Genomic DNA, 21,080 nt, shown 5'->3' with positions numbered 1-21,080 from the left:
AATACTCTCTCTTATAGAAAATAATAAGTATTTAATTTCTAATTTTACACGTGCAGAGGTATAGAACTTTCAGAAGCAGTAACACAATCCCCACTTAAGGTTGGGGCCTTAATAGTTATTAGGCAAATCCCTGTCCAATCCTCCTTTGTGTAGCTTGTTCAGGGTTATTTCTTATTCACTGGTGGCCACATCCAAGGAATACAAACTATTAGGCTGAACACAAGAGTTTTCCAATTGAGTCTTTAGGAATTAGTCAAAGGTGTCTGTGGTACCGCAGCACCGTTAGCAGCAAGTCCCCTGGGCCTCAAAGGCCCAGTTCCTGTCTTACCCGTTCCAGCCACATGGCAGTGTTCAGTCGTGCAGTGAGTGCCATCTCATGAGTCCAGTTCCTGTATGGTGAAAAGTGACCGCTCGTGATGGACCGGAGGTTCCAGAGATTAGAACTGCTCCCGCTCTGCGGACACAAATGGTAAGTTGCTGTTCCCCCTAGCAGAGAGGTGTTGGGGTGCTGGTGTGATCCTCCAGCTCCTGACTCCGTGGGTGTGACGTCCTTGGGGCATCTCAGTGAACCTTGGGGACTTCCCCAGGTGAAAAACACAGCATGCGGGCTTGACCTGCTGATCACAGTAGTCTTCCTTAGGTCCAGGTGATGACCAAATCCTAGGCCAAAGTCGTAACAGCAGCCCCTCCTGGCATAGAGGGTTGCTGCAGTAATCACAATCAGGGCACAGACTCTCCTTATGCTGTGCGCTCATTATGGCGGCCCCTACTGGCATACAGAGATTGCTGATTTTAGCCTTCACAAGTCTTGCGCTCCTGCCCCAAAATCAGTTCACCGGTGACCCCCTCTGGCAAGGGGTCACCGTAGCACGACAGTGCAGACCAGTGCATCCCACCCAGTGCTTCTGATACAATTCAGAACAATGCGTCCCTCTCCTGGCATACAAAGGTCACAGAGCTGATACTGCACACGAGCAACGGCCCAATGGGTGCACATTCTCACAACTTGTTCATAAAATCCTCGTGCGGTGCTCCCCACTGGACATCACTCCCTACAGCACTTTCCTGTTCCTTACAAGGCACTATGGTTGTGGCAAGCAGGCAGGCGGGGATGCTCCTGGCTCCAGTTCAAGTGATCTTGCTGTCCTAAGTGATGTCTCCTCATCCAGCAGGGAGACTAACAGGCCTTTGCCCCTAGCCCTGTTCACAGGCAGAAGTGCTGCAGAGCTTCCCCTTCTCACATAGCCCGTCTTGCTGCTTGGCAGATGACAAATTTTGGGGGACTAAACCTCCTCTTCTTATAGTCCTTCTCCAAACACCAAATGTGATTTAGGGTCTGAGTCTTTGAAGCTTTATGTTGGGGTTCTGCTTGTTTTGAAATGGACACTTCTCTCTTTTTCCTCATGAAAGGTGTCTATCACAGCAGAGAAGACTCCGAAGCTGATTGTCCCAGAACATAGTTTATGGGAGTGACCAGAGTTTACACCTGTCAGCCACAGAGATATCTGCATCAAAAGGTTAATCCCCGACGCCAGCCCTACTCTTTATGATTCCCTGTCAGTCCCATCTCCCTTCCTGAGATGTGTCCAGACCCCTTTCTTGTGATCTACTACTGAATCAAAAAGCAGATGTTTGACATGCAAATCGAGTCTCTTCCTTTTAGCTCCAGTATGTGTCTCCACTCAACTACTAGGCATGCAGCAATGCACAAACCTGTCTGGGGGGATTCCTCTCCTCCTCATATCTTCGCCAGGCAGGTCTGGTTTTCCTAAAATGAAACCCAGGATCTTCCATATATTGTACCATTGCAGCCAAAATTTCTCAGTGTACTTTCACAGCACACTTACTGTCCAGCACTAGTACCTCCATGCATTGTGTCATTACATGTACACATGCATTCAGCCCTCACTCTGTCTGTGCACGCTGTTTAGCACTGAAGCTTTTCTGTATTTAACCAAGGTGTGTTATTTGCATGCACACACTGCCAGCACACACACACTTGCCATATGCGCACTGCACAGCACTTCACCGTTGATGTTTTTTACTTCATGCAAGTACACAAACACCTAGCGTATGCTTTCATTGCACAACACTGCACTTCACTACATGTTTTATGCCATGTATTTCTCAAAGGCATACACACTCAGCACATGCACTTATACCACAAGTACTACACAGTACTGATCTATTCTTGTACTATACTGTTCCCAGGTACAAATGTATCCATGCAGAGTCACTACTCCTGCACTATGCAGCACTATACATCTACTTGATGTAGGCAAGAGTGAGTTTAGCACACAGTAGCTGAACATTTAAAAGGTGGGTGAGCCTGTAGCCCTCACTCCAGTGACACGTGGTAAAAAGGTCCTGTTCACTACTATTGATCATGGACGGGTATGCTGCCACCACCTTGCTGGTGCTGCTTTACTCCTGGCGAATGCATTAGCCTTCCACCACTATGATGTTAGTGTTTTGGGTGCCCCTCCCGATCCAACAATATGCAATCTGTGAAACAGGCCTGTGTCATGGTGCACACTCATCCGTGTTGCCTGTGACACAAAAATCAGCATTTGCGTTGCAGACAACAGTAAAGTTGGGCACCCAGGGAAGGGGTACACGTTTTTACCATGCAGAGGACTAATTCCATTCCAATAAATATGTTTGTTTGTACCTTTTTACATTAGTAAATAAACTTGCCCACCAAAAATATCTCCTTCTTGCTGACTGTAAGATATCTGCCTTTTGTGTGTGATCACCTCAGAATTTTTACCTTTTGTTGGACCTTATATTTTTGCTGGCTTTTGAACTCAGTGCACTTCACTTAGCTAACCATTAGTAAAGTGCCTGTGCCCCTCTTTTAACATGGTCAAATTGGTGTAGTCCCAACTAGTATAAATTTAGCTTGCCCATAAATCCCTAAAACATGGTGCAAAATGTACCCAAGGCCTGAAGTTAGATGCCACTAATGGACTACAGTACCTATTGTGCTATCCACTATGGAGGCAGTTCAAACATGGCTTCAGGCCTGTCATTGTAACGTGTGTGATAGTGTAAAAACTGCAATTCTACCTTTCAAAACAAACCCTTTAAACAGGTCAAAACCTCTATTTTAAATGTTAACATGTCACCTTGTAGCTCACAATGTAGGGTATTTAAAAGTAGGACATATAGAAATGTAATATCCACATGGCCTCACAGTGACTAGGACTCAAATGCTATTTTCACTGTAGGAAGAATGGCTGGCCCATAGAGAAACACAGGGAAGTAATATTAAATACTAATACTGTAGATCGAGAATAAGACCAGGTAGACAAATAATTAAACAGCCATTTTAAATAGATCTTAAAAATCCAGTTGAATAATTAAGCCGATGTTGATAAATATTAAGGACCAGCAACTTTTATTAAGTAAGCTTTTCCATGCCTGAAAATCCTAGAAGCTTATTTTCATTGGTTCTCTAGCTTCTTCCAGCCATTAATTACCCTTAAATAGGTGTGAAATGCCTCCCAGAGACAAACAGTATGCTGACTTGAATGGGCAGAGATGACTCCTCTCAACTCTCCAGAAAAGGAAGGCTGAGGGCTGTTGGCATCCTTTTTGACACTACAGTGTCAAATACACTACAGTGTCAAATCCTGCTTCAGACACACAAAAGGAGATCAGAGAATGCTTACAATAAGTTTAACCACTGGCTCGCATTTCAACCCATCCTTCTTCTGCCCACCATCTCACCTCAGATTAGACCCAGCCATATGCAAATCAATCTTGGCCCTGCTCCAATGGGAACAGTCCAGTCTGAACTGCCAAGGCAGGTCATCTCTGAAACAGAAAACAAGCAGCCCAAAACCAGTCATCGGGCCTCTTCAGTCCAGTGTTACTTAGTTCCAGTGGCCAGGTGAGCAAATTACCCAGATCTTTGCATGCCCTTCATTACTTTATGGCGTTACATCAAACAAACAAATGGTGATGGGAAGATGCTTGGAATAAGTCAAACTACTGGCAATTACTAGCCGAACCAGAACTCATGCAATATTACCCCCAACCCCTCAAAAAAAAACATTTTACTAAAACGTACTCACACAAAAACAAACTATTTTAAAAATAAACAGATACACATCAGGCCATCTTGTAGTGTCTTTACCGACTAATCTGGACTACGCACTATAACGGATTGTAGAAGATTTACCATTTTATCTTTTTAATTGCTGATACTCCAGAACTGTAAAAGTTTTGGCTCTAGTAGAGAAGAGAGGAAGAGAGGGTTTAGAGCTTTGGCAGTCAATATCAAATTGTTTGATGTGATTATTAAGAGCTCTGCAAGTCAAACCAAAAGTATTGGATGTGATGGTTTAGAGCTGTGAGAGTACTGAATGTGGTGGTTTAGAGCTCTGAGAGTCAAACTTAATGTGTTGGATGTGATGGCTGAGGGCTTTGACAGTCAATCTCAGAGTGGTGGATGTGTTGCTTTAGAGCCCTGCCAGTCAGTTCCAAAGTATTGGATGTGATGATTTGGAGCTATGACAGACAGTCCTAGAATGTTGAATGCAATGGATTAGAGCAGTGTTTGACAAACTGTGGGTCGGACCCACTGGTGGGTCGGGAGACAGTTTTGGTGGGTCATGAAAGTCCGAACAATAAATAAAGATGCCTTTAAATTCTGTATTTATCTTGTCACATTTGTTGTGGTTCAAAGTCAGACGTCAAATGTTAGGCTATGTCCTCTGACAAATTGCTGCTTATGTTTTTTTAACATGGGGATTGTTCTTTACAAACTCCTTCCACTTTGCAGTCAGAATAAGTAAAGTGAAGTATGTGACAATCTTGCAGGGGCATAAGTAGTGTGAAAAGAAAGGCGGTAGGATGTTATGTTTTGTCACACACTACAAAATGCGAATACCTGTAAATTAACTGCATGCATTCAGTAGTTGTGGAAGTAAAAATGAAGCAATTGTTTTGTAATTCCAAAGTGTGGCGGAAATACATATTTTATGAGGAGCAAAACAAATCAAAACACTTCCCTTGATGGTGCACAAATAATAAATATTCACTGAAACCCGATTTCTGCATATAATTTGTGTGCAGTATAGTTTTATCAATCAAACGGTATGTCTGTGGAAATGTAGTGTCCATTTCAATGAAAAATGTGCTGTATGTAAATGACAGAGGGCTAACAGACGATAAAAAATTGTCCACCACATGTCCTTTAAAGATAGGTGGATCGCAAAAGTCTGTTGTGTTGAAATTGGGAAGTGATTCTAAAACATTTGGGAACTACTGATTAAGAGCTTTGTTATTCAGTCTTAGAGCATTAGATGTGGTGGTTTAGAGCTCTGGCAGTCAATCTCAGAGTGTGGGACATGATGGTTTAAAGCCCTGCCAATCAGCCCCAGTGTTAAAAGTAATAGTTTAGATCTGTATCAGACAAGTCCAGGGGCGGTTTAGAGCTCTGAGTGTTAATCTCAGGGTGTTGGATGCAGTGGTTTAGAGCTCTGCCAGTCTATTACAGAACATTGAATGTAGTGGTTTAGAGCTCTGAATGTCAGTCCTAGAGTGTTGGATGTGATGGTTTAGAGCTCTGACAGTCAATCCCAGAGTGATCAGGTTGGGCGTGTAACAATCTTGCTTTTCGTGGCATTGTCCGGAGAAAGGATGCCATGTTTCACAGTCAAATATGGCTGGTCCACAACTGAGCAAGCGTTGTTAACAAACCAGGCAATTCAAATTGCAATATGTTTTGGGAAACTTTAAAATCGATTTTTTTCTCCTTCTTTACAATCAACTCTAGGCACCCTCTAAAACCACACATACTTTTCATTCCTCGCTAGGCACACCACATTTGTGAAGGTTTGAATGCGTGGAAATGTTGTCTTTTACAAGAGAAAAAAGTAAATCTGGGGAAACCATGACGTTGCGCTACTTAAAGCCTGTTCACTATGTTTCTAGTATCTTCTCGGAAAGAGAATCGTATCAATTTTGTTTATTTCTTCTCTTATGTCACAAAACATTGTCTTAGATTTAGTAAAAACTGTTAAATACCAAAACACTAGAGAAAACCACAAGAACTCAAACAATCTGCTTGATTGTTTTCTATATCGTACATGTTTCTATAGTGATCCTTTCAGACCGGTAAAATAAACCATGGTTGCTTTTCTCAAACATACACATAATCTTTCATTTTGTAAATTCTAGCCAAAGTTGGGACTTTGTTTCCTTCTAAAGATATGTTGTAACCCTCTCCCCTACACAATTCACAAAGACAAACCTGTCCACAGTTTAGCACTCTGGGCTTTTAGCGACTTAACCTTCTCAAATCTCAGGTTACAAAGGTGAGACAGAGAGGCTATCTGCAACACATTGCTTTACGATGTTTCACACAGGAATACTTAAGACATTGAGAAACTGTTGCCTCTATTTCTGATAATCTGACATGTTAAAAATAAAGCGTCTAATGTGGGCCTATGGATGGTGTTGACCTCAAGAATAGATTAAAAAATGAAATGGGCTTCTAAAGTAGAGATTAAAAACATAATTTCAATTGCAGTTAGTAAAGTCATAGTTTATTTAAGGAGACTTAAGCTGCAAAGAGGGCCCTGTGGTGAAAGCAGGGGACCCAGGCCTGGGTCCACCCCTCTCCCCTTCTTTTCAATGCCCATTTTGGTGCACGTACAGTAACGGAGGATTACCTTTGATATATTTTCGCCATCTGTATTGAACTTTAATATTTTATTAAACCTTTATTAATACATGTCCTGACAGTGAACTAAAAATTGTTGTTTTCACTGTAGCAAGGCTGGTAGTCTCTTTGCCTAAAATGGGGGTACACTAGCCCAACCGCTATGTGCTAACTTCCATTTTGGACCACCAAAGATAGTACTTAAATGTATTAAATAAATTAGTAACTCCCACTGAGTTGGATGGATGAAAAATGTTATGATTGTACTTTTAACCACTATTGTTTGGGCCGCCAGCTGTTGCTGGGCTGCTCTAGGGCTGGGGAGTTGGGACACATGTAAAAAAAAATTCTATGGTTTATAGTCTTGGGGGGATGGGTGGAGCAGCACAGGGTGATGGGTTAAGGGGGAGTGGAAGCAGCGACACAACACCTGCCATGATACCCATATGACACACATTTAAATTTATGACATGTATTTAAAGATGGGTAACAGCAGCCAAGCCCCATAAAATCCACATGTACCTTAAGAGGCAAAGGATTCATGTTGCCATGTTTCAAGAAATGCACCTCACGACAGTAGAGGCAGACAGACTACAGCGCCGCTGGCAGGAACAGGTCCATGCCACCACTTACTCAGCCTTTGCACCTGAGGCATTAATACGGGTGAGAGCGAGTGTCCCCTTTGAGGCCATAGTGGTCATAGTAGACAAAAAGGGTAGGTATGACCTGGGTGAGAGTCGGCTATGTGGCAGACAGGTGGTACTGGGGAGTGTATGCACCTTACCAGGACCACAACCCGTTCCTGAGCTCCCTTTTGACACAGTTAAGCTACTTGGTAGAGGGAGCCATGCTTCTTCGGGGGAGACTTCAATTGTGCACTAGACAGCACATTGGACCATCGGACGCCCCCCCTCCCATTGCCTCGGGCGCCAGCCCATAGGGCGACGGAGGGCTTGAGGGATTGGATGACACACTGGGATATGGATGATGTATGGCACACACAGCACGCATTAGAAAGGGACTACTCATATTACGCAAGTATGTACATGGTACACAAAAGACTGGATTGATATATTTGCTCGAGGAGGGGTGTTCTAATATGTAACACTTACCTAGTACTTCGGGCGCATGTTATCTAACCACAGCCCTCTCATACTGTCATTCCAACTGGTAGACTAGCGACCCAAATCAGCAGCGTGGCGATTGCACTCGGAGGCTCTCACAGACATTGCTTTTCGGGGCACACTACTAGATCAGATAGTACAGTACTTCAACACGAACCCCGGGACCGCCTTGAGTGGCCTGTAGAATGGGAAGCCTTGAAGACAGTAGTACAGGAGCACTGCATGGGTCAAACACTGGGGATACACTGAGAGCTAGACCTAAAATTCATGTGCTTAGATGACACATTCCATAGGTTGGCCAGTACGCTGGGGGCGGACCTGGATGCTCTCCCTTGGTTGCTGGCCGCTAGGGATCAATTAACGTGGCCCTAGAGTGCCTTCGATGTAATAACTATGAGGAATACATTACTCGCACTCATGAAGAGGAGGGGAGGCCAGTGAGGCTCCCAGCTTGGCTTATCTGCCCAGTGGGGTGAGGCACCCCCATCACCCAAGTGTTGTCCCCAGGAGGGGATATGCTCTACTATCCCATGGAAAGAAACCCAGCATTCCAGAACTAATATGTCTCCCTCTATAGACTGCTGGGAGCTGACTTACCAGGGGTGCCCTCCAGCTTCCTGGGACGAATAGAGCTCCTGAGTCTCCTAGTGGAGGCACCTGTAGAGCTGAGGGACCAATAACTTTCCAACAAATAAAAACTGGCATCGAGTACATGGCTACAGGCAAGTCTCCGGAGCCAGGCGGGCTTCCACTAGAATTATATGTGACATATGTTGGGGTGCTGGCTCCAACACTGGAGGCCATGTACAAGGAGGAGCCAGTGCTGGGGAGGCTACCAGACTCGACTAGGGAGGCCCTAGTTCTTCAGTTACACAAAACCAGTATCCCAGAAGCCTGGACAGCAGATTTCAGAACCCTCTCCATGCTTAATATCGACTTCAAGGTCTTGAGCAAGGCACTGTCTTCTTGGCTACGGCCTGCATGCCAGAACTGATACATGCTGACCAGAATTGGTTCAGCCCCACCCAAAACACCTTCTTTCAACCTCAGAAGTCTGTATAATATTATTCACAACTGCGATTGGGCAGACCACCCTCAGGCCATGATCATGACATAGGACCTAGAGAAGGCCTTCAACACCGTGCAATGGGACTGCCTTGAGGCGGTCATGCTCCGCATGGAGTTTGGTGAGGGATGGGCCAGCTTGGTGCAGCTTTTGTACTCAAAGCCCAAGGCAAGGGTGAAAACGGGGCATACCATCTTAGATTCCTAAAACATCTTTCGAGGCACGAGACAGAGATGCTTGCCGTTTTCACTCCTCTTTGCCATAGCTATCAAACCCCTGTCAGAGCACTTCCGAATGGAATACAGGGGTAATGGACTCACAGTGGAGGGGGAAGAACATATAATTTCCGTCTGTGCAGTTGACCTGCTGACTCATTTACAAAATGGAGAGGATGACATCAATTTTGCTTTGCAACTCCTCAAGGAACACAGGACTTTCTGAGGCCTGCAGGTTAATAGTGCCAAGACATGTGTCTTCCCAGTGACCCAGGATGCCCCCCAGCCCACTAGCTGTCCAGTGGACATCCTCTCGGTGCCACATACTTTAAAAAACCTATGTAACCAAATCTGTCACAAGGCTAAATACTTGTGAGAGGGCAATCTGGCAAAGGTGAATCCTGTAAGGTTAAATCCTGTGTCCCTTTCTGGCGATCGCTCTGACTGCCTGTAATGGTGCCCATAGCACTTTCTAAGATCATCATGCTCCCAAGAGAGCTCTGCTATTTTGAAAACCTGCTGGCGAGATCAGCTGTGATATCTGATCTCGGATGGAGGCCGTCAGAGGGTCTCGCTTGACACCCTTCACTGCCCACCCATGAAGGGGGCGTACTCGGAGTTCCTGCTTTTGAAGTGCACCTCATGGTGGCACAACTTCAGTGGATCACAAGGTGGCTAGATGGGGTGGGACTACAGGAGCTAGGTCCGATCAGCTTTGAATCAAACCAGGGGACATTACTGGAGAAGGTACTCTGGCCCACGCTGAGGATCCCACAGTCGGGACTCCTCCTGGCAACAGCTTTGAGCTGTTGGCATCGCTGTCATAAGTGAATGGGAGGTGTTGTGCTTTATGCTCCAGAGCGACCGCTGGTGGGGTTGCGACATGGGAACCCAATTACATACTTCAGGGCAGGTGAGCTCTTGGCCAGAGGTGGGGATAGTAACAGTGAGCAACTGTTATCAATAGGGTACCCTCATCCCACTGCCAGACCTGATGGAGCAAACAACCAGCAGGCCAGTTCCTTACATAGGAGGCACTTTCACACATGTTCTGTGAACTCTGGGGACAGGGAGACACAGAACCAGTGACACACTTAATTATGCAGCTGCTACTGATGATAGGGACAGGGAGACACCTGGTTACATGGTTTCACAGGGTACAGAATATAATGACTGGGAAACCTCTGGAGACCCCTGCTGTGCAATGCCAGACGCAAACTTCAAGCATACAACGTGGGGGTGTGCCCAACTGCATGTGTTCTGGGGGGGCAATCCTTGCAAAACGCATTGCGACAATGAGCCTCACATTAGAGAATACTATAGAGGTCTGTCTTTTAGGGGCCTTCCCTAGGCCTAAACCTGAGAAAGTCAGCAAAAGATTCCTAGACCTGGCCCTGATACTAGTGAAGAGGAGAATAGCCATGGCATGAAAGTCGATGGGGGAACGAGGGGGTGCTAAAGTAGAGACCTGGAACGGAGAAGTGATGGTGTGGGCCCAAGCTGAGGAAATGGCATTGCAGAAGGAGAATGCCCATGGGGTCCACAGATGTCCATAGCAGACCTGTGATCCAAGGTGGTGTACGAATGGGAGCACCACTCGGCCACTGAGAATCGGACTGAGGGAACTTGAGAGGAAGATAGGGATACGGGCCTGGATCGGACTGACTGAGAGAGCCACGTAACTAGAGGGACATGGAGGTAGAGGATGACAGGCCTAAGATTGATGGAGAAGGGGGATGCAGGTGGTGGTTGCCCCACGAGCTGCTCGGCAATGGGCGGGGAGCTGGAAAACACCTGGCACAGAGGGTCTGAGTGGACTTAAGAGGCCCCTTACTTCCCCCCAATTCCACCCCGTCTCTCCCATGTGACCGTGGAATGGACCTATCGCACCCAACCCCACTAATCACAGAAGAGACAGATATCTCCCCGAAACATAGTTATAGGGTTATAGTTTTGTTTCGGGTATTATTACAAGGTGAGTTAGGCAATTCACCATCGTCATACATACACTGAGAGGATAGGCAACTAACTGAATGGCACTGAATGCTCGGGAAAGTCTAAGCCCAGACACTGGGAGGAGTGATGAAAGATATGCCATGCACAGTTCACACATCCACTGACCACTTGGGACGAGTGGGTGGGCCTAGGGCACACCAGTCATGGCAGTATTGCACCAACAATGGATATGCCACAACTCAAACGAAGGGGGTTGATGTTCTAATGCAATACATTGTAGAATGATGCTTGTTGTGATTTCATGCCAAATGCCAATAAAATAAGTTTTAACAAAACTTGAAATTGGTATAAAAGCGGCACCCTTGCTAAGCTGCCTCAGAACACTGCTTGGTTAGCAAAGAATAGAAGAAGGACTACACCTGTTGAACCTATAAACTTTAGAAGGAATGGCTGAACCATGAGAGACTGCATCTGGGTAAACCAAGACGGGGCTTCAGGAAAAGGAAAGGCTGCTCCTGCTGTTGAACCCGTGGAGAGAGACTGTTGCATAGCTATTTTAGCCATGTTTTAGACAATTTTTTTTAAGTTAAGTAGGCCTGCTGCTGTGCACTTTAGCCCTGTTACATTTTATTCAGCATTGCTTTATTAACCTAGTAATAGCAACATTTGTGGTGCTATTTTCTTTTCTTTATCTCATTGTACTTTCGCCTAGGAAAGCATTGCGTTCTTACTAGGACATTTTATTCACTTTGTGCTTTCTCCAAGGCTACAGTCAGATAGGGATGCCGACAAACATCTTATGCTGTGTCTCTAACAGTCACAGAAAGCACACACTCATAAGTGGGGACTATTACTTAGAATGTTAGCTATTTTATTATAAAAACACCCCTTTGCCCCAGACAGGTTAGAGGGAGATTACAGCCAGGTGACCACGACTGCATGATGATCGCTGACCGCTCTGCTGCAGCTACTTGCCTAGATGGCCGGACCCCTGATCCATATGGGGACGGTGTCTCTCTAGACCACAGGCTTCCTACTCCAGGTATGAGGGATGATGTACCCCCAAGGGGGAAACCCAAAGGGCAGATTAGGCTTATAAACCTGTGCTCAAACATAGTTTATGTAAGAGATACATATACATCACTCCTTGTGACAGTATGGTAGGACTTACTCTGTTAGCCACCTATTTGCTTTTATTGTGTTTTATCACCCTAGTTATTGCAATACATGCCTTTTTATCTAAGATGCAGTTACTTCAATAAATCCTTATTGAACTATATTCTGCCTCTGTTGTCTTTGCCTGTATGAGACTCTTTGGTAACTGAGAGAAAGGGATCGGATCTGATCGACCACGATTCCCCTGAGGAGTCTTCTTGTCACGCGCTCAGTTGCCACAATCATTTCTGCCAGAGATGAGGTGCTGCTAGTTAGACGGAGAACCCGGATTAGATCAACAGACTTCATGTGGTGTGGAATCATACTTAGTACCCACATCCATGTGATCCTGTCTCCCAAATCCAGTAGCCTCATTAGTATAATGAGAACCTACGTGACAACTCCAATAGCTATACCTGCCCCCACTTGTGCCGAGGACCAGTTAGTGGACTCAAAGGGTTAGCTGGTTAGCCTCCTGTTAAATTTCAGGGACACAAAATCTAAAGAAGCCTGCACCTGAACAGAGGCCCGACCAGCTGCCATTGGGCTTGCCCGGACTCAGCTGGTGTAGCCCCTGGGATCGACTCCTAGCCCTCAAGAGGTGCCTAACTGGTCCTGGACCCTTGGCTGCTACTTTCAGACTAAAGCAACTGGTTTTGCGCACAAACTCATGCACTACCCCTACTTGCTGGTTTGTAGGTAGCCTTCAACGCTGTTGAGAACCAATGCTTTCACTGGAGAGCTTCATTTTACCTGTCTGCTAATGTTGAACTCAACACCGGACTAAAGCTGCAAAAGACCCCTCTGACGAGACGGTTGTCGAGAAAAAGAAAAAGAAATGTAACATCTTGACCAACCGAGTGCCTGCATCCAACCATGCGCTCCACCGTGGTCAGCCTGAAAGTTCGAGTTTGCACCAGAGCTTTGTGTACGAGGCTCATAGAACACAGCTAAGAGTGAAAAGCAGTGAATTACAAAGCTTTTTGAAGTGAATTGCAGTGATTTCGGAGACCCTGCAAAAATCGTAACTATAGTTATCTTTATGTGATTTTTTTTGCTTTTGGTGTCAATTTAGAGATAAAAATATATACTATTTTAATAAATTGGAATGAGGTTTTTATTGTTTGACTGTTTGGGTGCTGATAAATGCCTTACACCTGTTTTTCATTTGACTTAAGCTTGACTGCTCTTTGCCACTGCTACCTAGTACCGAGTTAAGGTTGATTTAAAGAAACCTAACTAGAACTGATACGTAATAGTGACATTAGTACTTGGTCAAGGCTCGCAACGACCCTAACTACTAATTCACTTTTCTCACATGAATGAATAATCCTACAGTATACAGAGCAGTAAGAGACCTTCGAGAGGAACAGTTTAAACTTCCTCTGAGGCTCTCCAAGAACAGTTTGTCAACACAAAGTGCCAGTGCACTTTTTACTGTATGCAGTGTGGATGAGAAATGAAACCATGGCTATTTCTAAATCCAAGATGGAGTTGAGGCCTAGTTTGTTTTATACCAAAAAAGCACAGTTCTGTACATTTCAGCACTATTGTTTCAATCACAAAATGTTCATGTTACAGAGCAAATATTATTTAAACTGAAAATAACTCCAAGCTATAAAGCTGTGTCAGATTGCTGTTATCTCACATCAGATGGGGGCTTGCCAATAGCTATAGAAATATAGGGTTATCACAGAAAATGTAAAAAGTCCCCATGCACTGTCTTTCGCTTGGTTTGTTTTTCTAAGAAAATATGTCCTAAAATACCAAATTATGTTACGCCCTGGCTGGCAGCCAAGTACTACACTGTTAAGACTAGTGAGGTAACAAGACCCTGTCTTCTGACCTGGGTAAAGCTTATTGCGGACTTTGAAAAAAGTGGTTTAACAAATTTTAGTGGGAGGCCTACTTTTTTTTATTTGTGTGTGTGTGTGTGTGTGTATATATATATATATATATATATATATATATATATATATATATATATATATCCACAGAAATTCTCATCAAAGGGAGCCTCCAATAAGAACACCAACAACAAATTGCTAAAGCCCAATTCCTGGTGAAAGCCTTGCGTTTATATAATTCTGACAGTGGCAGCACCTCAATATATATATCTTTTATCTGCAATGCTTTATCCTTGAAACAAAGATGCACTCCTTGTTCAGGCTGCTTTTATTAAAAAGGCAAACCCAAATCCGGCAAGTTTCATTGCAAGCATTTCCTGCAACACAAGTGAGAACCTATTTAGGAGACCCACCAGAGGGCAAAACTTAAAATTGCCATGTTAATGACTTAGCTGGAAAAGGCGTGATAGTCTCCAAAGCATGTGCCCGTGAACAAGGACTATGAGAGTCTGAAACGTGCAAGGCACGAAATGATTGCAATGAAACATACCGGATTTGTGTTTGTTTTATTAATAAAAGTAGCCTGAAGGAGTGCGTCTTTCTTTCAAGGCCGAAGTATTGCATGCATGCCATGTGTATCATCCTAGCAATACCAACGGGCAGGAGCATTTGGTTTTGACAAATGTGGCAGCAGTCAGGTGCCTTGATAATGGTGATGTGGAGCCTGAGATCGCCAGGGGTAAAACAGTATCCTGTCTGTGTATGTTTTTTAATTGTGTGTGTTTAAGTAACCGGTATCTTCCCTGATCATACCTTAGAAGGACGATTCCCTAATTCTTAATAACATTTAAGGTTTTTATATAGCGCTTGGTGCGGACGGTGTATTGTTTTTTTATAGTGCCATGAAGAACAGCTTCTACTTCTAGCCTGCTTAAAGGTTTTCAGTTCTTGGACAAGGAAGGATGAAAGGCTGATTTGGCCAGCCGGGGTTCAAACCTGCTATCTGCAGGTTATGCGCACGTCTCGGCGGCGAGCACTTAACTCGCCGAGGTTCTTACAAGCCTGAGCACTGGATTAAAAGCCACCTCGCAGATGGAAAGAAATGCCTTATGTTACGACCTGAAATATGTGCGTTTTGGTCGCAGCTACAGATTTTCAGAAATGTTATTATGATATATCGAACACTTTTAGTGGAGTTAGTGTTTTCATAGCTGTAATTTAATTTAATTGCAAGAGTAAAGTAAAACATAATAAAAAAGAATAGTATATTATGAGAAAGGAACAGAACTATCGACCAGTAAAACGATGATACCTACAGGTAACCAACCTTGCATACGTCACAATTTGTATACTTGCTTCCTGCTGATAAAACAAGTATTCTTACTCTTCTGTGAACGTCATGATGAACTGTTGCAGTGCTCGACGACATTAGGTGCCAACCTGGCCTGGAGTTTAGAAAAAAACTTATTTTTAAGTGGATGAAAATACATTAAAATAAATATTAAGGCCAGTTTTAGAGTCTCTAGTAAACTGCTTCCCAATTTAGCCTCTACTTTGATTTTCGGTCAAATACATTGGACTTGAGCGTTGGACCACATGAAAAAGGGTGCATGCTCCTTTACCTTTCATTTATATTTTCCTGATCTTCGATGCGATGTTGAGTTGAAGCCAGATGTACTCCAATTCTACTCAAGAGCCTTTGTCGTGTACTTGTGCGCAGGGTTGCTGACAATGAGTGATTCTAGACCTGCGGTTTGCATGTCCCAGTGTGTGCTGCCTGTTATATCGTGTTGTGAAGAGTGCTCTGACCTGCTCCTGTCCCCTCTCCTACAGCCTGGGCATGAGTCATGACGATGACCACACGACCTGCGCCGGGCGCTCGCACATCATGTCCGGAGAGTGGGTGAAAGGCCGGAACCCCAGCGACCTGTCCTGGTCCACCTGCAGCCGGGACGAGCTGGAAAATTTCCTTAAGTAAGGATTGCGGTATTGTATAGCGCCGCTGTTCGTTTTTTTTCACAGCGCTTTGAGGGGTTTAGCGCACGCAAAGCCCCAGTCTCACATACAGGGGGGCGTAGGACCTTAAAGGTCTACTTTCCCACTTTAAGTAATTTGGGACTGCCCTGATAATTTTTTTTTGCTGGGGGTTTTAGTATGGGGCAGGTATTGCAAGTAGTTTGGGCCTCTGGTTGGGGAGGCTTGTAGGGATGATGTTTACCTGTCTCCTGGGGTGCTTAGTGGGATGTTGTGCAAGGCTAGTGTTTGTAGGAAGTTTGGGCCACTTGTGGGGAGAATTGTGGTGCTAGCATTTACATGCATCCCTGGCGGTTGGATAGCATTCTCTGTAGCTCTAAGGTTTGTACCCAGCTTGGGGGTCTGGTGCAAGTGTAACGGGTGGTGGGGAGTTGTGGGGGTGCTCACATTTGCAGGCATCTGCAATAGTTGAGTGGGATGTTTGGGGGTAGTGTTTGTAGGTAGTCTGGCCCTCTGGTGAGAGCATGTTGTAAGGCCATGGTATGTTGGCAGCGTGTTCCTTCTCTCTTGGAATGATACATTGTACTCAGGGGCTAGTATTTCTAGGTAGCTAGGGTGCATGATTCAGAAGGGTTTACGTGTGGTAAACAATACAGACTAGAGATTGGGGAAGATTGGAGTTTTACCAACCACAGGCATATAGACTTGGCCTTTGCCTTACAAAACTAAGGGCCTCACTATACAACAATTCTACTGTGTATAACTCACCCCCTAACCTCCCCTCCCCAATTCCCTTCATCACTGACTTTGTAATACTGTATTTCCTTAGCTATTTAGACTGTTTCCTATCTTTAAACTACCCTCTACTTTATCATAACCCTGAAACTGTACCTAATCTAACTTCTTGACCAACATTTGCCTTCCTGGCTCGTCCATGCATGCTGTTGTCTACCCACTCCCTATTAACCTGGTCTGCCAGTTTGAACAACTGTACATTTCTGTACACCATGACAACTTGCCATGCCCCTGCAACCCAGAAAAAGGCCTAGACTTTTTCCACCCCACCCCCTCAGGCAACGTTCACTAGCTGCTTCAACCGGTCCCTCATCTGTAAGAGATAGAGCTCCAAGCCCATGAAGGACAAGTGTACCCCACCACTCCTCAAAACTCAGCATCTTCAAAGCACAGATCCCACCAACCAAATTGACAGGCTGCTGGATTCCAGTCATGGCACCAAACCTGGAAAACACAAATAACAAATCAGCAACCCCACGTACATTCTCATTCCACCTATGCACGTATCGCTGGTAACAGCCTGACTTCCACCTACCTATGCGCTTGATGTCCTCCCTGCCCCTACCCCACCTACCAGCCTCAATGGCCATACCTGTTCTAAATGAGTGGGTACCAAGCGTTGCTGTGTCTAATCCCACACTCCTCAGACCTTTGCGTAGTATTGACAATAACTGGAAGGCGGTGGCTGGCCGACAATCCTTGTGCCTGAAAACCCTGACTGAGGGGTTTGCACACTGTGAGTGTAAAAGGCTTCCCCATCGTAACCGGCAGAGTGCTGGCGATGGGTACTCCCGCAAGTGCACCCACTTTCCTCTCCCCTATTGATCCGTCTTCCCGGATCAAATCTGTACCCCATTGCGACTCATATATGTCTCCCACACTCTTATCCCCCCTTTTCCCTGCAGTCCAGGAGCTAAGATACCCTGAAACCCCAAAGAACATCCAACACATTAGCATGCTAAAGAGGATGGATTTGTTCCTGCTGCTGCATATCACTGGAAGGGAGCTGATAATCTGCCTCAACAGGCCTACCATGATGGGTCTTCTTGTCTGTCCTAACCCGCCCACCCCTCCAGCATCATTTTGCCAAATTTCCCTGCTGACGGGGCATACCCCCACAGCATCTTGCCCATGAAGGCAATTCCTGCTAGCTTGCTGGCAATCGTCACCCTTGATTGCCCTTTCTCTATGAGTCCCAGGATAAGTTGTATTACATCCTCCACCCTCTCCCATTCTTCTTGACGCCTCTGTGCCCCCTGCTATAAGAATTCCTGCCACGCCTGCACATACGCCTTGTGCGTGGACACTGCAGCGAGTTCACCACCAACTGAAAGAACCTCCACCTCCTACATTCCATAGCTTCAGCAGTATCTGAGTGCTGTAAGGTTTCACAAATATGTGGCCAGTCCATGAAACCTCTCACAGTGCGAGCGAGACAAGGCATTCGCAATGTCATTCTCCACTCCTGTAACATGTCTCACCCTGAACACAATGTCATGTCGCAGGTAGCCCAACACAAAAACCCTCATTACCTCTAACACTTGGGGGTCCCTGGCCGACTGGCTGTTGACCACCTGTACTTCTGCCAAGTTGTCGAAACTGGAAAACACTTTTTTGTATGCCAACTTGTCACCCCAGACGTGCACAGCAACTACTAGCGGAAACAGCTCCAGGAAGGCAATACTCCTACCATCTTGCTTCCACTTGGTGGGCCATTCCTCCGCGCACCACCTGCCTTGCCAATAGAAGCCAAAACCTTTCCTGTCTGCTGCATCAGAGAATATCTGAGCGTCCCAGTCCAGCTCCTGCCAAGCTTGCACCTGTCTACCATTGAACTTCTCTAAAAAGAGCCCCCACATGGCAAATCCTCTTTTACACCCGCTGACAGGCAAACATGATGGTGCGGCAGCCTCCTCCCTGACAGTGACAGCCCCAGGAGTCTACAGAATGTGCGACCAGCCTGCGCGACTGTGCAAGCAAAGTTAAGGTGACCCAACAGCCCCTGTATCTCCTTGACAGCGACATGGTGTCTACCCAAGATGCTCTGCAGCAACCCCACCGTTATATTCTTCTTATCCTGTGGTAGATATACCATCATTGTCTGAGAATTAATTTCCACACCGAGGAATGTCAGTGCGGTGCTCGGGCCCACATCTTCTCAAGGGCCAGGGGGATGCCTAGTACCCCCATAATGGCCTGGAATTAGTCCAGCAAGTCCTTGCATTGCCCCAGTCATGGTGCGCCCACCAGGAAGAAATCATTAAGATAATGTGTTATGCAATTGTGTCCTGTCTGTCTGGTGAAGGCCCATTGCAGGAAGGTGCTAAAGAATTCAAAGAGGGCACACAATATGGAGCAGCCCATTGGAAGTGCCTTGTCCACTTAGCAGTGGCTCTTGAATGGCATACCTAATAGCTCAAAATCATCAGGGTGTACCGGCAGCAAACGAAAAGCGGACCTTATATCACTTTTCCACATCAGCGCCACCTGTCCGACTTCATCTACTAGTGCCACAGCCACATCCACCGAGACAAATAGACACACTCATCCTCTCCTCTGGGATAAAGTCATTAGTCGAATTTCCTTCCAGCCAAGAGAGGTGCTGGTTGAGGCAAAATTGACCCTCTTCCTTTTTAGGCACCGCACCGAGGGGTGAGACTATCAGGTTCTGCATCAGCCAATCCGTAAAAGGGCCAGCCATGCGACCTTCCCTCACCTCTTTCTCCAGTTTGTCCCACACCACCTGTTTGTGCACCCCATTGATTTCAGATTTTCCGCCCAGCATTGCTTGTGCTGCCTCGTTCCCACATAGCCCAGCCTGAAACCCCAATTGAACCTCTCCAGAAGCAGATCTGCATCCTCTCTGCGCTCGTACTGGGCCAACCAAAAGTGTAGCCTCTCCAGATTAACTGGAGTAGGAGCCTTTCCCACCAGTGCCAGCTGTTCTGCTGCCCGCTCCCCACTTGGCTGCCCCTCCGTTGTGTTCCTGTAGCAACTGACCAGGCCATATCTGCCCATGCACTTAGAACATTTGTGCCCAAACTTACAGCATTCCCTGGTGCAGAGCCCCCTATTGAAGTCCCAGCATGTACCATTCTGGCTTGGTCTGGCCCCTGGTTCACCCGATTGTCCTCTCCCTGCTGACCCCATCACTCCATGAGGGGGGCTGAAAGGACCAGTAGACTATGGGACGCCCGCTGGCAGTAAAGACCGTTTGACCAAATTTGGTGAGCCCCATGGTATGCTGCCACAGGTCAGAGTTGATCTCCCCCCACTGCATATCCGGGTCCAGCGCCTTGAATGCCATAAATTCTTCGTCGAATTGGACCCATGCATACCCGCCGTAATTTATCTGCGCATTCCGTAAAATGTTCATATACTTTTAAAGCGCCACTTCTCTCAATATATGCTCACAAATATGAGGAATGCTACCGTCCAATTTTCAATCGTGACCAGCACTTTTGGCCTCTTCGCCAACTTGTATTCCTCTTCCTTCAACCCCTCTTTAGACCTTAACTCCCTATGTAGTAGTTTCACCATCTCTACGTACTCCCCTTTCCAGATCTTTTCTTTGGTGGCTAGCATTAAATGTGCCCCCCAAGGGATTAGCCATTCCCATTTATAGCAGTTTATTCCACTTCAGCTCTTTGCTCTCTGGCTGCTCTGTCTTATCATCCACGCGGACTCCTGTGGCCCATTGTCCCCCTGCTTCTTATCTGGCACTTTCTCCCCCTGGCTGGCTCCTTTTGCATCCTCCTTAGACTTACCCGCTCTCTCCCCTCCTGACACCTTGTCTTTGCTGCCAGTCCGTATCCCAGGAGTTCCCACGTCAGTCCCCACACCAGTATTCTTTACGTATATCCCCCTCCTCAGACGGACCTTGATGTGGCTCACCAGTTCCCTGGCCTCCACCGTAATGAGACCATGTTGCCGCGCCGCAAAGCGCACCCACCTGCAATCAAGGTCGGTGGCCACTCTTGTGCCTTCCGCTTCACCGTTCCCCACCTGATGAAGTGCATCCTGGAATGTACCAGGCCTCTCCAACACCTGCAATGACTTATGAACAATCTCGTGAGATTTCCCCCCATTTCCTCACCCCTCCCCCTTCTGCCATCACTGTGTTACCTCCCTTTTGTTCTGCCTCATCTTCCCTGATCTCCCCCTCCTCCATGCTCTCTTCATCATAGTCCAACATCGACTGCTCCTCCTCCGGGCACCAATAGGAGGTCCCTGCCCGTGACCTGCATACCTCTGATACTTTTCTACGAGTATGCG

General features: G+C 46.1%; 1 protein-coding gene across 2 annotated transcripts in view; it reads left to right on the top strand.

Annotated features, from left to right (window-relative positions):
- The window catches only part of ADAMTS17 (ADAM metallopeptidase with thrombospondin type 1 motif 17), a 1,096,962-nt gene that overhangs the window by 593,289 nt on the left and 482,593 nt on the right, over positions 1-21,080 (top strand). For both annotated transcript variants that reach the window (XM_069222781.1, XM_069222782.1), the window contains exon 9: positions 15,870-16,010. In XM_069222781.1, coding sequence (XP_069078882.1) covers positions 15,870-16,010 — 141 coding nt within the window. The remainder of the gene's footprint in view (positions 1-15,869; positions 16,011-21,080) is intronic.

The sequence above is a fragment of the Pleurodeles waltl genome, chromosome 3_1 (assembly GCF_031143425.1).
Source record: "Pleurodeles waltl isolate 20211129_DDA chromosome 3_1, aPleWal1.hap1.20221129, whole genome shotgun sequence".
NCBI lineage: Eukaryota > Metazoa > Chordata > Amphibia > Caudata > Salamandridae > Pleurodeles > Pleurodeles waltl.
This window is presented reverse-complemented; position numbering and strand designations above follow the sequence as displayed.